A 15,404-nucleotide genomic window follows, 5' to 3' on the forward strand; every position below is an offset into this window, starting at 1 on the left:
TTAATGGGTGCGGTAGAGCTGGGGTGGCTTTGAAGTGTCTTGATGGCCTTGACATCCTGCGGCAGCCAGTTTCGGGGCTGAGAGCTGGTGTGAATCAGGGTTTCCTCAGGGTCACCTCAAACCTATTGTTTGAAAGGTTTTACCAGCTGCCTGCCAGCTGCAGTGTGAGGAGCAGCTGTTGCCTGCTCCATCCTCTCCATCCACTGCTTATGTTATGGCCCCTTCATACCCTTCCTCGTCCTCTCTGCTGAGCATCCCCACGTGCTGCACTTCCCCACCAACCCCCTCTGCACCATCCCTAGCTCCTGGCTACCGTGTTGCAGGTAATTCTTGGGTAGCAGGCAGAGCCTCCCTGTGCTCTGACCTCCCACCCTACTCAACTCTGTCCCCAAGTCCTGTGCAGCCTCTGGGCCAAGTGACACTTTCCAGGTCACCAGCACATTGCTGGTGATTTGTGGGTACCAGAGGGGGCCCCTAGAGACAGAGAAGAGTGAGGACTTTTAGATGCCTGCAACCCAGTGGTTGCCGGGGAGATGCTTGTGGGAGATGCCTCCAGGGACCTTGGAGGATGGGAAGGAGAAGGAATGGTGGAAATTAGGTGTTTACCCATCTCTTGGGAAGAGGCCAAGACAGTAATTTCCCCACCCATGATTCGGGGAAGTCTTTTGGTCACTTCTGTGAAGAGCAGCACAGGATGGGAGGTACAGGCTGGGAAATGAGGAGCCCATGGTGTCTCGACGATGCTTGGGAAGGAGGAAGGGAAGAGCCGGTCTGAGTGAGGCGTTGCTGGGCTGGGGAGTGACTCCATTGCACAAGGCAGGAAGGGTGGTGTTCACTCCCAGCGCTGGGTCGGCGTCCGCGGGTCGGCTGGGGGAGGCAGCTCCATCCAGCAGGTTTGGTGACATCTGGAGAGGCACAGCATCAGTGAGCGTGTCCCTGCCCCATGTGGCTGTGCTGGGTGATGAGGTGACAGGACTTCTGGTCCCCAGGATGCTCCCATGATGGACTGGGATCCTTGCCTGACCCTGGAAGCATAGGGTGGCATATTTCACCCTCCCAGAGGGAGCACCTCTCTGCCCCTGGCAATCTAGGTGCTGGGATGGAGCCAACCATGCCCCCTTTAGAGGACACCCAGGACTGGAGATGTCCCCATGGACCCTCCAGGAATTCAGTTTGATTCCAGGTGGTGCCTGCCTTTGCCTTGTCTCCCTCCAGCTGGCACCAGGGACCTAGTGGACTATCTGGCCTCCATGCCAGAGATCACCCTTTTCTAGAGACAGTGCCTGGCTGGCTGGAGCACCCAGAAGGACCCTGGTGCTGTGTGCTGATCCCAGCCTCTCTCCCCAGGAATCTCTCACCTTTCACCCCCACTGTCTCCCGCAAGACTGGCTCCAGGGTCAGTAGGATGTTCTCAATGTCCCACAAATCCCCACCACCCAAGGTGCCTCAGCCCAACCGCCTGGACGAGGTGTACGAAGCTCTCAAGAAGGGCCTGACGTAAGTGCTGGGTGGGTGGAAGCTGAGAGCTCCTGAGGGGCATGGGGACAGCTTGTGACATGGCTTGGGGTTGGCAGCTCTCTGCTCCCACCAGGCAGGGACATGGCAGGTCTCTTGAGCACGTTGCCTTGGTGTCCCAGATGGTGTGGCGTCCCACATCCCATGCAGAGGCATATATGGGTTCCCACACCTGTGTGCTGGAACAGGGAGTGGGGATGTGCTGCCACGTGTGCTGGGTTGGTGTGGGCTGTGGGGAGCAGGAGCCCTGGACACAGCATCCCAACCTGACCCCCATGGTGTGGTTGCCCCCAGAGCCTACCTGGAGGTGCACCAGCTGGAACTGGAGAAGCTCAGCACGCAGATCCGTGAGTCCAAGAGGAATTCACGCCTGGTGAGTACCACTTAGGGAGAGCCTTATGGGGAATGATGCTTTGGGTAAACAGCTGGGCTTGTGGGCACAGCTGGGACAACTCGTGGTCCATCTGTGCCTGGGGCAGAGCCCATTTCTGTGGGGTTGTAGGGGCCAGCCCAGGCTCTGGTGTTGGGGCTCCCATCCCTCTGTCATGCACTCTCCAGCCCTGGCTGGGTGCTGCATGTCCCACTGCCATGCTATGGGTGGTGGGTATCATGTGCTGGGTCTTCTTTGGGTGGGCAGAGCTGGCTTTGTGCTACATCTTATCCCTCTCATCTTTCCTCCAGGGCTTTCTCTACGATCTGGATAAGGTAAGCGGGATCAGTGTCTCATTCCCCTTGAATTCCCCTTCCTTGTGCCTGGGATGTGCTACTGCCAGCCCTGCTCTGCTAGCACTGCTCTGCTGCCTTGTCCCCTGGGAAGGAGAGGGTCTGGGGCTCTGCAGGCAGGGTGGGCCAGGTGGGCAGGGGATGAAGCAGAGATGATCTGTAACCCCTTTCAGGCAAACAGAAGCTGTTGTTAGTGAGTGCAGGGCATGGGTTAGCTCACAGGCTGGGAAAAAAGCAGCCTGGAGCCTGGCTTGGCTCCTGGACGACCTTCTGGCGCATGGGTCTGGAGAAGGCTGCAGCACATGGGTGCTTCCCACTGGCTGCCACCCTGCAGCTCTCAGGCAGGACCCCAAGCCTCGGTGCAGGGACTGCAGAGGCCACATTGTGACCTGTGGCTCCTCCATGGAGGGGCTGCACTGCTGCTCACACCATCTCCTCTGCTTTTCCAGCAAGTGAAGTCAATCGAGCGCTTCCTGCGTCGCCTGGAGTTTCATGCCAGCAAGGTGAGAGCTGGGGCAGTGCTGGGGTGGCCGTGCTGTCCCCAGCCCTGCCCCTCACTGCAGCTTGTCCTTGCAGATAGATGAGCTGTATGAGGCTTACTGCATCCAGCGGCGGCTCCGTGATGGAGCCCACAACATGGTCAAGGCTTACAGCACCGGCTCGCCGGGCAGCCGGGAGGCACGCGAGAGCCTGGCTGAGGCCAGCAAAGGCTACAAGGAGTACACAGAGGTGAGGCAGCTGGCTGGCTGGGCTGGCAGGGTGCTGAGTCCATGGCTGGCTGCTCATAGGTCCTGTCCATCCGTCTGTCTGTTCCCAGAACATGTGTCTGTTGGAGAATGAGCTGGAGAGCCAGCTGGGCGAGTTCCACATCCGGATGAAAGGTACCCTGTCGTGCTCCATCCCTGTCCTGCTGCCTGCCTGCCTGCCTGCTGCCTGCTGACGCCCCTCTGCCTTCTCTTGCAGGATTGGCAGGCTTTGCCCGGCTTTGTGCTGGTGACCAGTATGAGGTTGGTGGGACCATATGGGTTGGGTTCTGCTCTTCCTCTGCCCTCTTGTCCTTAGGGTGTCTGAGGGGTGTAGGTGGGTGCTGGCGTGGAGGGTGTGTTGCAGGGTGGTGGTGGTGGTTGGCATGAGTCCATGGCCATGCCTAGGGACATACAGAGAGCACCCTGGGGTCGTGTCTCCCCCATACCCATACCTCTGCATCCCCAGATCTTCATGAAGTATGGACGGCAGCGGTGGAAGCTGCGAGGGCGCATCGAGGTGAACAGCAAGCAGGTGTGGGACAGCGAAGAAATGGTTTTCTTGCCCCTCGTCACTGAGTTCCTCTCCATCAAGGTATAGTGCATAAAAGGACAGGGATAGGGTGGGACAGCTATTTCCTTGCATCATAGAGTCATTTAGGTCAGAAAAGACCTCTGTGATCATCAAGTCCAACTGTTAACCTAGAACTGCCAACCCCACCATTAAACTGTGTCCCCAAGTGCCACATCCCCATGTTTTTTGAACATTTTCAGGGATGATAATTCCACCAGTTCCCAGGGCTTCCTTCAAGCACCTCACCTAAACATCACCCTCACTGGCCCATGGCTTCATTTGCTCCTTCCTCTCCTCCTTCTCCAGGTGACGGAGCTAAAGAGCCTGGCAAACCACGTTGTGGTGGGCAACGTGTCCTGTGAGACCAAGGACCTCTTTGCAGCTCTGCCCCAGGTAGTGGCTGTGGATATCAACGACCTGGGCACGCTCAAACTCAGCCTGGAGGTGACCTGGAAGTGAGTACCTCAGCAGGCACTGCTGGTGGCAGATGACAGTGCAGGGGTTATGACTCACCCTAGTCTGTCTCCCATCCCAAAACCGGGCTGTAATTATAGAAAACCAGAGCCAGTCTGGAGGGGGTCCTGGTGTCTTGAGATCCCCTGGACTGGTGGAAACCCCTCACCTCCCTGCTGTCCTCCCCAGCCCCTTCGACAAGGACGACCAGCCCTCAGCAGCCAGCTCTGTCAACAAGGCTTCCACGGTGAACAAGAGGTTCTCCACCTACAACCAGAGTCCGCCTGACACACCGTCCCTGCGGGAACAGGCATTCTATGTAAGTGTGCACCAGGCAGGGCTGCTCAGGAGACATGGCCAGTGGAGGGGTCCACACAGGGATGTGCCTAGGCAACGTCTGAGAGGGTGGCACAGCTCAGGGATGGGTAGGCAGCTCCTTCCTCTCCAGCCATCCCACCAGGACTCCCCAGTACCGGCACCTGCTCCTCCCTCCCACGTTCACAGCTCCTCTTCTCTCTGCCCAAGAGCCCGGAGCGGGCAGCTGACAAGCGTGGTTGGTCCTTGCTGGACATCTTTCGGGAGACACTCTTCGAGAAGCTGTCTCAGAGCTGCTCCTGCGGCGATGTCTCCTCGGCCGAGCTCGGGAGATGGCCGCAGCAGGGCCGCGTAAGTGCAGGGCTGGAGCAGGCCAGTAGCTTAGCCCAGCGCTGTGGCCAGCCCGCTGTAGCTGTAGCCGGTCCTTGTCTCCTACTCACTGTCCCTCGCTGATGCCCGAAGGCCTGATTCTGCCAGGCTGGGTCTGGCTGGTCCTGCAGAGCTGGTCCCCGACCTAGGGGAGCCTGGGTTCACCCCCGTGCAAGAGTTGGGCTCTAGTGAGTAGGCAGCTTCTCCGTGTCCCCGTGCTGGTGGCATTGGTGTGGTACTGGTGATGGTGCTGGTGAAATGGTAATGGTGTAACAGTGCTGCTGTGGTGCTGGTGTGATGCTGTCATGGTACTGGTGTGCCTAACGTGGAGTTGGCTTGGTATCGGTTCAGTGATGGTGAGCCACAAAATTGGTGGTGGCCAGTGCTGTCCCCAGCTGGTGCTGGAGCTGTTGTTGTCCTTGCAGCCATGGTGGTTGGTGTCCTTGGCTCCATGTGTTGCATCCCACTGTGCTGAGGGAATCCCAGCACCCTAAGGCTCCAGGACATATGGGGCTGTTCATGGGGAGCTGGATTGCCTGCTGGCACTGGGTGGGATCCAGAGCTGGAAGCTGCCAGGTGTTTGCTGGCCATTCTGCTGTGTCAGCAGAGCCATGGTAGCCTCAGTGCCCTCCAGCTCAGATCGATCCTGCCCCTGCTTGACATGCGGACAGCTGGAGGACATGGGGCAGCAGGAGCAGGGTCTCAGCTGACACCATTTTCCCCCCTCTAGAATATGCTGCGGCGCCAAGAGGAGCTGGAGAACGGCACAGCCTGGTCCATCTCCTCGGAGTCCTCAGACGACTCCTCCAGCCCCCAGCTGTCCAGCAGTGCCCGCCATGCCACACACAAGCCCATCGTGCAGCCTGAGGTGCAGGCCTCTGCCCCTGCCATCGAGATCTCCTTCTCCCAGCAACCAGAGGAGGCTGACGCCGTGCTTGGGGCCAGTGGCAGCAGTGTCCCCTCTGCCGGGAGCCAGCCGGAGGAGCCAAGCAGCCGTAAGAAGGACACAGTGGCCAACGGGCATGTGCCCTACTCCCGGACTCTGAGCCACATCAGCGAGGCCAGTGTGGATGCCACAATGGAGGTCAAGACTGTGGAGAGCCCTTGGGAGCCTGCGCCCAGCACGGAGGACACAGGGATGAGCAAGCAAGATGCACACTCTCTACCTGGTGCTGCGGTGGCAGCTGCTGTGGCAAGGCAGGACAGGGCCACTGAGGCCAAGCCTCGTGCCTCCGTGGCATGGGCCACCTCCTGCGAGGAGGAGGCTGGCAGTGCAGAGCCAGCGCAGAGCCAGGCGCCAGCACAGAGTGACTATGGCACCGGGACCCCCACAGCACTGGCACAAGCCTCTGCAGAAGAGAGGCCCACCCCAACCCCACCACTGCCCACCAGCACCCCTGAGGTGCCACGGGGGAAGATGGTGGATTCAGGTCTGGAGGAGGCAATTGGCCTCCTGGGCTCAGCTCTGGATGACTATCGGGGACAGTTCCCGGAGCTGCAGCCCCTCGAACGGGAGCTCAAACGTCTGGAGGAGATGCTGCTGGTGAGGGGCTCCCAGGGGTGTCATGGGGTGAGGGTGCCAGGGTCATCCTGGCTGGCAGTGCCTGGGGATGATGGGGACAGGGCCAGCCATGGTGGCAGTGCTCAGAGGCAATGGAGACAATACCATCCCTGCTGGCAGTGCCCAGGGGTGATAGGGATGGGGCCAACCCTGCTGGCAGTGTCCCTGGGTGGTGGGGATGGGGCCATCCGTGATGGCATAGCCTGGTAATGCAGGTGGCAGGGCTGTCTTGGCTGGTGAGCCAGGATCCATCTCCACCATGCCTTCCTCCACAGCAGAAGCAAGGCGTCTTCCTCAGCCGGGCCTCCAGCATCAGCCTGACAGTGGAGCATGCACTGGAGAGCTTCAGCTTCCTCAACACCTCTGACATGGAGGACTCAGAAGGCTCTGAGGAGGAGCCTCTCCAAGATGAGAGGTGCACAGTGGGGCTCATAGCATGGGGCACAGGGCAGGAGATGGCACCTGGGGCAATTGGAATGGGGGATGTTCAAGGGTGCCCAAGCATATTTATATCTGTTCATCACAGCTTAAGGGAAGGTCTAGGTCAAGAACCAGCAGTACCTGGTCCTTCTGGTGGCATAATGTCACCCTGCAGCTCTCCATGAGGAGTGGGCTGGAGGCAGTCCTTGTGCCCCTGGGACTTGTCCTCTGCCCTGTGAGTGGGGAAGGGCCAGGTGCAGGTGTCCTGTGCTGATCCACTGCCTTGATCTCTCCCTGGCTTGCAGGAGGGCTGGCAGACCCCTGCGCAGCACCAGAGCCCCCAGCGCTGGCGAGATGGGGGCAGATGACACCGGAATGTGCAGTGGTTCTGAGGCCAGCACTGACCCCATGAGCACTGGCAATGAGTTCCTGGATAAGGCTCTGGTGCTTCACCTCAACAACTGCAACCGCCTGCTGCTGGTGAGGAGCAGGGAGCAGGGGACACCCTGGGGTGGGCTGCATGTATCCCCTTGAAGGGGGTTTTGCTGCAGCCTGGAGGCTGTGATGTGGGCAGTGAGCTCTGTCCCTGAAGTCCCTGGCTTGGCTGTGCCTTGCAGAAGCTGGGCACCTTCGGTCCCCTGCGGTGCCAGGAGATGTATGCCCTGGACAGGCTGCTGCGGGAGTCCCAGGTGCTGGAGATCGTGTGCCAGCTGACGGAGGAGCGGGCAGGAGCAGCCACCTCAGCTGCTGATGGTAAACAAACACAGCTGAGGGGACCCCTCTGTGCCATCCTGGAGGCTGTGTGAAGCCTGTGTCCCCTCGTGGGCATGGCTGGGCAGCAATGAACCATGCCAGACAGAGGGCAGGAGTCACCTGCCTGATGCCATGGCCTCGGGGAGGTCTGACAGTGCCTGTCCCCACAGTGGTGCAGTTCTCAACACGGAAGGAGGGCGTGCTGCCCCTTTGGGACCTCTGTGTGGAAGTGCCCAACATCTACACCTGCCCTGTGGAGCGGTTCCTGCAGGTGCTCAGTGCCCAGTATGCAGCTCCCATCAGCGAGCAGCACCCCGGTTTGGCTGATATTGGTGAGTGCATGCCCAGGGATGTTTGGGGAGTTGCCAGCCTCGCTCAGTGACCATGAGTGGGAGGATATGGGTGCCAGGAGCTCCACAGAGGAGTGACCATGGCTGCTGCACATTGTGATCCTGATTCTTTCCCACAGTGTGTGTGAAACTGGTGGAGGACGTGCTGAACCGGCGGCTGCCCCGGCGGCCCGGCAGTGCCCAGAGCGAGCAGGTCACCATCTTCCAGTACTGGAGCCACTTTGAGTCATTCGGTGCCCTCGTGCTTGACACCTACATGATGGAGCTGGCAGAGGAAGGTGGGTGTCCTCTCACCCTCCTTAAGTCCTGGGATGGGGTGCCAGAGTATCACCATAGTGATTGATCACCCTGCAGCAGTGCCGTGACCATTCTGGGGCATCACCAAGAGGCTCAGCCATCCTTGGGATGGGCAAGTCAGTCTGATTTAGAGTGCAGCCCGGTCCCATACTCCCTTTTGATATCCTTGCTGTAGGTCCCCCAGTGTCTTGGGAGCAATTCCATGCATTGGCACCTTGTGTGGGGCCCACTCTGCCCAGCATGGATCCAAGGTGCCCGGGGATGGGTGGCAGGGGTGTGGGGGCAGTGCTGTGTGAGTCCCCACACCTTGGATGGCTTCCTGCAGCGCTGCTGGCACAGAACCTCAACTCGGACGACCAGGACGTGGTGCTGCGTGCCCTGAAGCGCATGCCCGAGGGCCGCCTGAAGAAGGAGGGACTGAAGGCGCTGAGCCTGCTCCTCGTGGAGGGCAACAGCAAGGTGGTGAGCGCTGTGTCAGCCCAGCTCCGCAGCCTGGCAGAAAACCCCCGCTTCCGCCAACGGGTACGTGCTGGGCCAGCCAGGCATGACGTGGGCTGGTGCCACAGCCCCTGGGGTGCTGCCCCTGCTCTGCTACAGATGGTGGCACTGACTCCCCCATCTCCCCCAGGCCCTCGTGTGTTTCTTGGAGCAGCTGGAGGATGAGGAGGTGCAGACACGTGTGGCAGGGTGTGCGGCGCTGGGCTGCTTGAAGGTGAGGGATGTGGGGAGGAGGCAGCAGGGCTGCATGTTCCAGGGAAAGAGGAAAACACAGTGAGGAGGAAAAGAAAGAGGATGAGGGGCTTTTCTGCACCATAGGGCTGCAGCACCATCTGCTACCTTCCCCATCTGGCTCTGTTCCTGCTCCAGCCTTGACAGCCAAAACTCATTTCCTTGTCCCTTCTCCTGCAGGCCAAGGAGAGCATCGAGCAGTTGGTTTACCTGTGCCAAACCGACAAAGAGCCTGTGCGGGAGGCAGCCAAGCAGAGCCTGATGCTGTGTGGTGAGTGTTTTGCTGCTTCTCTGCTTGCTCCCCACCCACAGCATCCCAAGTGGCATCTCCTGGTGCCAGCAGTGCCCACGGGAGATGGGGCTCCATGGCTACCCCACGCACTCTGGTTCATTATGCCCCGAGCTCTGCCAGGCAAGAACAAGCTGGCAGCGAGGGCCAGGCATCCTGCAGGCACAGCACTAAGCCTGGTTGTTATTTATTATTTGCTAGATGGCCCTGAGAGAACCATCTGAGTGTGTTTCTAGGCCTCCAGATCGTGGCAGCTGCTGCACAGGTTGGGACACGTGAGCTGTCCTCGTATCCCTTGTCCCTGCTCCGGCTGCTTTGCTCACGAATGTCTCTGTCTTAGAGCCTGTCAGCTGTGTCACGTTTTGGAGTCTGTGTGTCTTGGTTGTTGATAGTGCACATCCCACTGGCACCCCGACACATGTAGATGCCTTGTGTCCTATGTCCCAGCAGATTGTCCATGTCACCATCTCTTGCTGGGGATGGCCGCTGCGGGCAGATTTGCAGGCAGAGCTCAGAGTGAGCCTGTAGCATGGATGTGTGCATCCTTGTGTGTGCCTGAGGGTTCTTGGGGAGCCCTTGTGACCCCCATGCCAGTGCATGCAGATGTGCACAGCTGTTGGAGCCACCGGAGCTGGCACAGCCCTGAGCATTGCCACCTTGGCCCCAAGTGAGGCTCTCCACAAGCCAACAGTCCTGCAGCTGAAACACAGGTTAACCCTGTCCCGCGTGGGCAGATGAGAACGGGATTTGCAACTTCTGAATCGGGAGCTCTGGGGACTTTTTGATCCAGATCCCATCTGGGACCTGCCCAGGGGTGTGCTATAGAGAACAAGAGAGGTTTCCATGCTGTGGCCATAGCACGCAGGCTCAGCTCTACCAGGTATTAGGCCAGGATAGGTGGCCAGGGACTGGCAGGGGACAGAACTTCTGCAGTTTGTATCACTGACCGTGGCATGTACTTGCAGGGGAAGATGGTAAATCAGCTCACCGGCGACTGGAGGAGACCCTGGATAGCCTCCCGCGGATCTTTGCACCAGCCAGCATGGCCAGTACAGCTTTCTGAGACCCACGCACACCCGCCTGCCACCCCTGAGGGCAAAGGCACTGCTGGGCCACCCGGGCTTGCACGGACTGGGGACCCGGCAGCTCCGCTCCCGGCAGCACACCACAGTATTACCCCGCCTGCTGGCAGCTCGCCATGGCCGCACACTGCCTTACGGAGCACCGCTTCCCTGTCCCCGGCCACCGGCCCCACGGGTGTCACCTCCACACCACTGGGCAGGGGGCTCGCTGCACATCCCACCCTCTGATCGCTATTTAAAGTACCCAGGGAGTCCACCCTTCCTGCCCCCCTCGTCCACTCCAGCTGCCAGGACTGGGGTGGCGGGAGAGGTACTGGATTGCTCTGCCTCCTCTTGCCTTCCTCTCGCTCGAGGGCACGCGCCCTGTCCCGGAAGGACCTGCACTTTGGAAACCTTGCTGTTTCTTTCCAGGAGCTGCCAGGGCCACGGGGACTGCTGCCCTCTGCCACCTGCAGTCCCCGGGACTTAAATAAAATGAAATATAAGATATTAATATATTCTGCTGGCGTTTCTTCTTTCCAGCTCCACGTGCTCCTGTCCCTCCCTGGCTTGTGGCTGTAGGGAGTGTAGTGAGATGTGGCCTCAGCCCAGAGCCTTTCCTGGCCTGTTGGAAAGTGCTGTGGAGGGCAGGGGCAGGAGGAGCGATAGAGGGATGGACAGACGGATGGACAGAAGCTGCCACCTTTTTGTTTGTTTTGTTTTATTTTATTTTTTATTTACAGATTTTTGCAGAAAAACAAAAGCAAAAAATTCTTTTCTATATTGTCTCTATAAATCTATATATAATGTAATTACAGAGAATGACTAATTTTGATTTTAAAGCAGAAATAAAAACCTTTAAAGAGTGTCGGTGTCGCTGTAAGGGTGGTTTTTTGGTCCCAGCGCCCTGGGGCAGGGCAAGTTGGGTGTCAGCATAGCTGCCTGGAGGATGACAGGGGATGTCATGGGAAATAATTGTGATTTCTGGCCCTGCAACTCAGCCAAATGTTGCCAAAATTTGGCTGCTCAGCATGGGATGCATCACCCAAGGTAATAGGAGGTGGCCACACAGGATGGGGGCCACCAAAACCAGGGCTGCCCTGGAAATGGAAACAGCCCTTCCTGTGTGTGTGTCTGTGTGTGTGTGTAAATCCACACATTCCCCATCTCCAGCTGCTGTTGGTTATCTAGGCCCTGACTTCCAGTTTGGACCAGTAAGGACCCATGTCTAGCACTGGAAGCAGATTACAGCAGCTGTGGTGACCAGACCATGTTCCCAAATGTTCCCACACCGGATGGGTGTGACAGGGAATGCTAAACCACCCTTTGAGCTACTCTGCCTAACTGGCTGTGCCTTGTCCCAGGATATCCGCTGTCCCCACCTCGCTGTGTGAGGGACACACCACTGGGCTGGGAGGGAGGCTGCTCTCTGTGTCCCCCTTTGCTGCTTGTCCCTCACCAGATTCCCTGAGGCTGGAGGTTTTTGGAGATTTTTGTGCCCTTCCTGTGCAGCTCCTCAGCACCAACAAGCTCCTGGATTTTCAGAAGCTTGCTGAGAAGGAAGCACTGCTTCCTCTGGCTCTCCCAGGAACTCTGCCCTCTTGGTGGCTGTGACAGCAAGGTGCAGCAGCATGGTGGGGCCACCTCCCTGACACTCCCAACATGATTGGTTCTCACTGCTTTTATTAAATTTCCTGAGTTCAGTGGCCTTGGCAGCATGTGGCTGGTGACATGGAGCCTTCTGCCCCACCAAGGAGGAGGTGACAACAGGCACGGCAGAGTGCTGGGTCCTGTGCCACCTCCAGATTGGGCTGGGCAGAGAGGAGGGATCCTGGATATTTCTGCCTGCATCATGAAGCAGGGCTGCTGGGGCCCTTGCCCCTATATCCTGCATGGTGTCATTGTGGGGCTGGGGGCACTCCAGAACTGCTCCCCCTCTGTCTGTGATGTGTCTCTGTGGTTTCACTTGTGATTTTTTTAAGCTTGTATCATTTGCCTTCCTCTTCTCAAACCCTGCCCATCACCTTCTGCTGGTTTAAATCCCCAAACATCCACCGTGATGGTGTGTACCTGGGCAAGAATAACTCCATGCAGCAGTACCTGATGGGGGCCAACCTGCTGGGAAGCAGCTCTGCAGAGAAGGACCAGGGAGTCTCAGTGGACAAGAAGCTGTCCCTTAGCCAGCAGTGTGCCCTGGGAACCAAGAAGGCCACTGGTATCCTGGGATGCATTAGGAAGAGCATTGGCAGCAGGACAAGATCCTGCCCCTCCATATCTGAGGCCATATCTCAAATGCTGTGTCCAGTTCTGGGCTCCTCAGTACAAGAGAAACATGGAGTTCTTGGAGCAGATCCAACAGAGGGATACAAAGATGATTAAGGAATTGGAACATCTCTCTTACAATGAAAGACTGAGGGAGCTGGAGCTGTTCAGCCTCCAGAAGTTACAACAGAGAAGGGACCTCATCAATGTCTGTCAGTATCTGCAGGGAGGGTGCCAGAGGATGGATCAGGCTCTGCTCAGTGATGCTCAGCAACAGGACAAGAGGCAATGGGCAGAAACTAATGCACAGGAAGTTCCACATGAAAATGAGGAAGAAAAACTTCACTGTGTGGGTGACCACACAAAGGAACAGGTTGCCCAGAGAGGGTGTGGAGTCTCCCTCACTGGAGGTATTAAAAAACCATCTGGACACAATTCTGTCCAATGCCCTCTAGGATGACCCCTTGAGCAGGGAGGTTGGACCAGATGATCCATAGTGGTTCCTTCCAACCTTACTGTTCTGTGATTCTTTATCCCCCAATCAGGCATGGACAAGAACCCCCTTCCCAAGCATTCATTTTTCCAGCTCTCAGGACAGCTGCTCCAATCCTTTAATCATCTTAGTGGCCCGTATGGTCCTGGGAGGGGAGTAGTTCAGAGCAGCAAAGATGCCCCCAAAAGCAGCAGTGACAGGGACATCCCCTCAGCCCTGCCAGTCACCCATGCCAGAGCAGGGGCACTGCCATCACCAGCAGAGCAGGGGATTTACAGCTCCCAGGCCAAGCAAGACCCATCCATCAGTGCTTCCCAGGGTTTATAAGTACATACCAAGAGGCTGCAGCCTTCACTTCCTCCTTCCTCACTGTAGCAGAGCTTTCTGGGGCTGGCTCAGGCAGAATGTAGCATGTTGTGGTGCATGTGGTCCCATCTGGGACACCCCTTCAGCATGACCACTTCTGGATGCAGTTTTATCTGCAGATGGGATTGCAGGGAGGGCTAACCAGGGACATTGCTGTATCACTCATCCCTCAGCCTTCTTCCACCTGCTTAGGGGGCTGGATGAGCTCCAGAAGGGAAGCACAGTGCTTTTCCCAGAGCACTGCATCACACTGTCAGCTTGAGCAGCAAGAGATGAGGGATGTAGGTCCCAGCTGGCACATGCAACTGCAGACAAGAGCACCTGAGAGGTAGAAAGTGTTCCAGCCCTCCCACACATTTGGTTTGGTTTCTTTTCCCCTTGCAATAACTGCTGAAAAAAACCAGCCCAGTGTTCCAGTGGCCAAAGCCATGAATTTAATTCATTCACCTACCTGGGTGTTCTCCTTGCCCTGCCAAAACCTTGTCCCCTCCCTGCAGCACAATTCCACTTTCCAAGATAAGCTACACCTTGACTGAAGAAATCAGAGCAGGAAAGCGGACTTCTGTCAGGGTAGGCAGGGAGCTGCAGGCCAGGACAAAATGACTCTGCTCCTGGAATTGCAAGGAATAATCCCATTATTTATGTGGCTGTAAGAACATGTGGGAAAAAAAACCTCAAACAGATTAACTTAACAATCTATTGCCCAGCCCCTTGCTGTGAATGGGTTTGTGCTGGCACTGCCAAAGACCTCTGCCTTATGGACACCACCAGGTCACCTGGAATTGCAGGACTGCCATTTCCACAGCACTGAACCTCACAAAAAGGCCTTGATTTTTGGACCTCTCAGCTTCATGGGTGAACTCCCTGGGAGCCACTTTCACACCCAGGGACAGACCCAGCAGCGCAGAGCACGTTTTGTGGCAGCATTTGTTATTTCAAAGGAGACAGTGTGCCAGCACTGCTTTTGTCAGCCAAATCTGTGTCAGCACTTAAAACATCCCCCTCCCGCACGGACGTGCTTGTGCTCAGCAGCTACTTGCTTTTCTTGCAGGAGCTGCAGCCCGTGGGAGGTGTCTGTGTCACAGTTACATTATCCATGTGCTCTGGCTTGGGGAAGATGTTCCTTTTCCCTGCTTACTGCTGGTTTTGCTTTTTTTCCTTTTTAATTGGAAGGGTGCATACGGATTTTGGAGCACTCTGCAGGGTGGCTTTTTACCTGCCAGTCTTGGGAAAGTGTCCTGAGGAGCCCCTGAAGACCATCAGCACAATGTTCCCTCCTCTTGCACAGCATCCAGGCTGGTGCAGCTGCCTGGGTTTGACACTAAGAGCAGCCACCAGCCAGGATGACCCCAAGGAGACACTGCCACTTTGTGGCACTACAAGCTCCAATCAGCCCTTGTGTTAGAAATCACTTACATCTTGATGCAAAGTCATTTTTGGAGGTTGCAGTTTATGACTCTCCAGTCTGAGCAATCTTAAAGTTGGACCTCCCACCTTTTCCCAGGCTTGTGGAAAATCATGTTTCCAAGGCACTCACTGGGGCACTTAGAGATGATTGGAACAGCTAAGCAGCCTGAGCTGAACCACAGCAAAGCAGCAGCCTCCTCATGAGCACTGACGTGTTCCTTGCAGGGCTGTCAGGCACATCTGTATGGGCTTGCTCTCCAAGGAGCACTCCTGGGGCAACAGCTGGGGCCTTGTTTCACAGAGAGACCAAATGGTGCTCTAGGCAGCCTTCAAAACTTAATTTAATGCTCTCAAGCTCGACTACTGCCTTCCTTAGAGCTGACTTAGAGTGGTGACTCCTGAGGGATTGTGAAGGTGATGGAAGCTTGGAGCTGGAATGAGGAGGGTGAGCCCACCCGAGGCCTCAGCAAGGTGGTCAGGAGCTCCTTGGCCTCAGTTCTTTCCCTTGTGCTCATGGGCAAGGTGTCTCTGGGAAAGGCCTCGCTAAGGCAACTTTTCTAGAAGGTGCATCTGCCTCTGGGTGTCTCATTTGGACAGGCTCAGAGACCGATACTGAGGATTTGAATTCCCTGCAAATCAGCTCAAAAGCGCCTCCAAGTGAGGAAACCCAGGATCAGTAGGGCAGACCCCCAGCACCCGCTGTTCGAAGGCCCGAGACTCTCCT

At 57.2% G+C, this 15,404-nt stretch overlaps 1 protein-coding gene across 6 annotated transcripts in view; it reads left to right on the plus strand.

Annotated features, from left to right (window-relative positions):
* RIPOR1 (RHO family interacting cell polarization regulator 1) overlaps positions 1-11,020 on the plus strand; it is a 31,640-nt gene extending 20,620 nt beyond the window's left edge. For 5 of the 6 annotated variants that reach the window (XM_064723248.1, XM_064723245.1, XM_064723251.1 and 2 more), the window contains 20 exons: positions 1,348-1,497; positions 1,810-1,888; positions 2,197-2,220; positions 2,688-2,741; positions 2,815-2,967; positions 3,056-3,119; positions 3,202-3,245; positions 3,451-3,576; positions 3,862-4,010; positions 4,198-4,327; positions 5,423-6,235; positions 6,529-6,668; positions 6,979-7,153; positions 7,291-7,426; positions 7,597-7,758; positions 7,896-8,054; positions 8,399-8,595; positions 8,702-8,785; positions 8,983-9,073; positions 10,057-11,020. In XM_064723248.1, the coding sequence (XP_064579318.1) occupies positions 1,348-1,497; positions 1,810-1,888; positions 2,197-2,220; positions 2,688-2,741; positions 2,815-2,967; positions 3,056-3,119; positions 3,202-3,245; positions 3,451-3,576; positions 3,862-4,010; positions 4,198-4,327; positions 5,423-6,235; positions 6,529-6,668; positions 6,979-7,153; positions 7,291-7,426; positions 7,597-7,758; positions 7,896-8,054; positions 8,399-8,595; positions 8,702-8,785; positions 8,983-9,073; positions 10,057-10,154 (3,028 nt within the window). In that variant the 3' untranslated portion in view covers positions 10,155-11,020. Of the gene's footprint in view, positions 1-1,347; positions 1,498-1,809; positions 1,889-2,196; positions 2,221-2,687; positions 2,742-2,814; positions 2,968-3,055; positions 3,120-3,201; positions 3,246-3,450; positions 3,577-3,861; positions 4,011-4,197; positions 4,328-5,422; positions 6,236-6,528; positions 6,669-6,978; positions 7,154-7,290; positions 7,427-7,596; positions 7,759-7,895; positions 8,055-8,398; positions 8,596-8,701; positions 8,786-8,982; positions 9,074-9,292; positions 9,357-10,056 lie in introns of all 6 variants that reach the window. The other variant, XM_064723247.1, reaches the window with a different exon arrangement.
* The last annotated feature ends 4,384 nt before the right edge of the window (positions 11,021-15,404 follow it).

The sequence above is a fragment of the Zonotrichia leucophrys genome, chromosome 11 (assembly GCF_028769735.1).
Source record: "Zonotrichia leucophrys gambelii isolate GWCS_2022_RI chromosome 11, RI_Zleu_2.0, whole genome shotgun sequence".
Lineage (NCBI taxonomy): Eukaryota > Metazoa > Chordata > Aves > Passeriformes > Passerellidae > Zonotrichia > Zonotrichia leucophrys.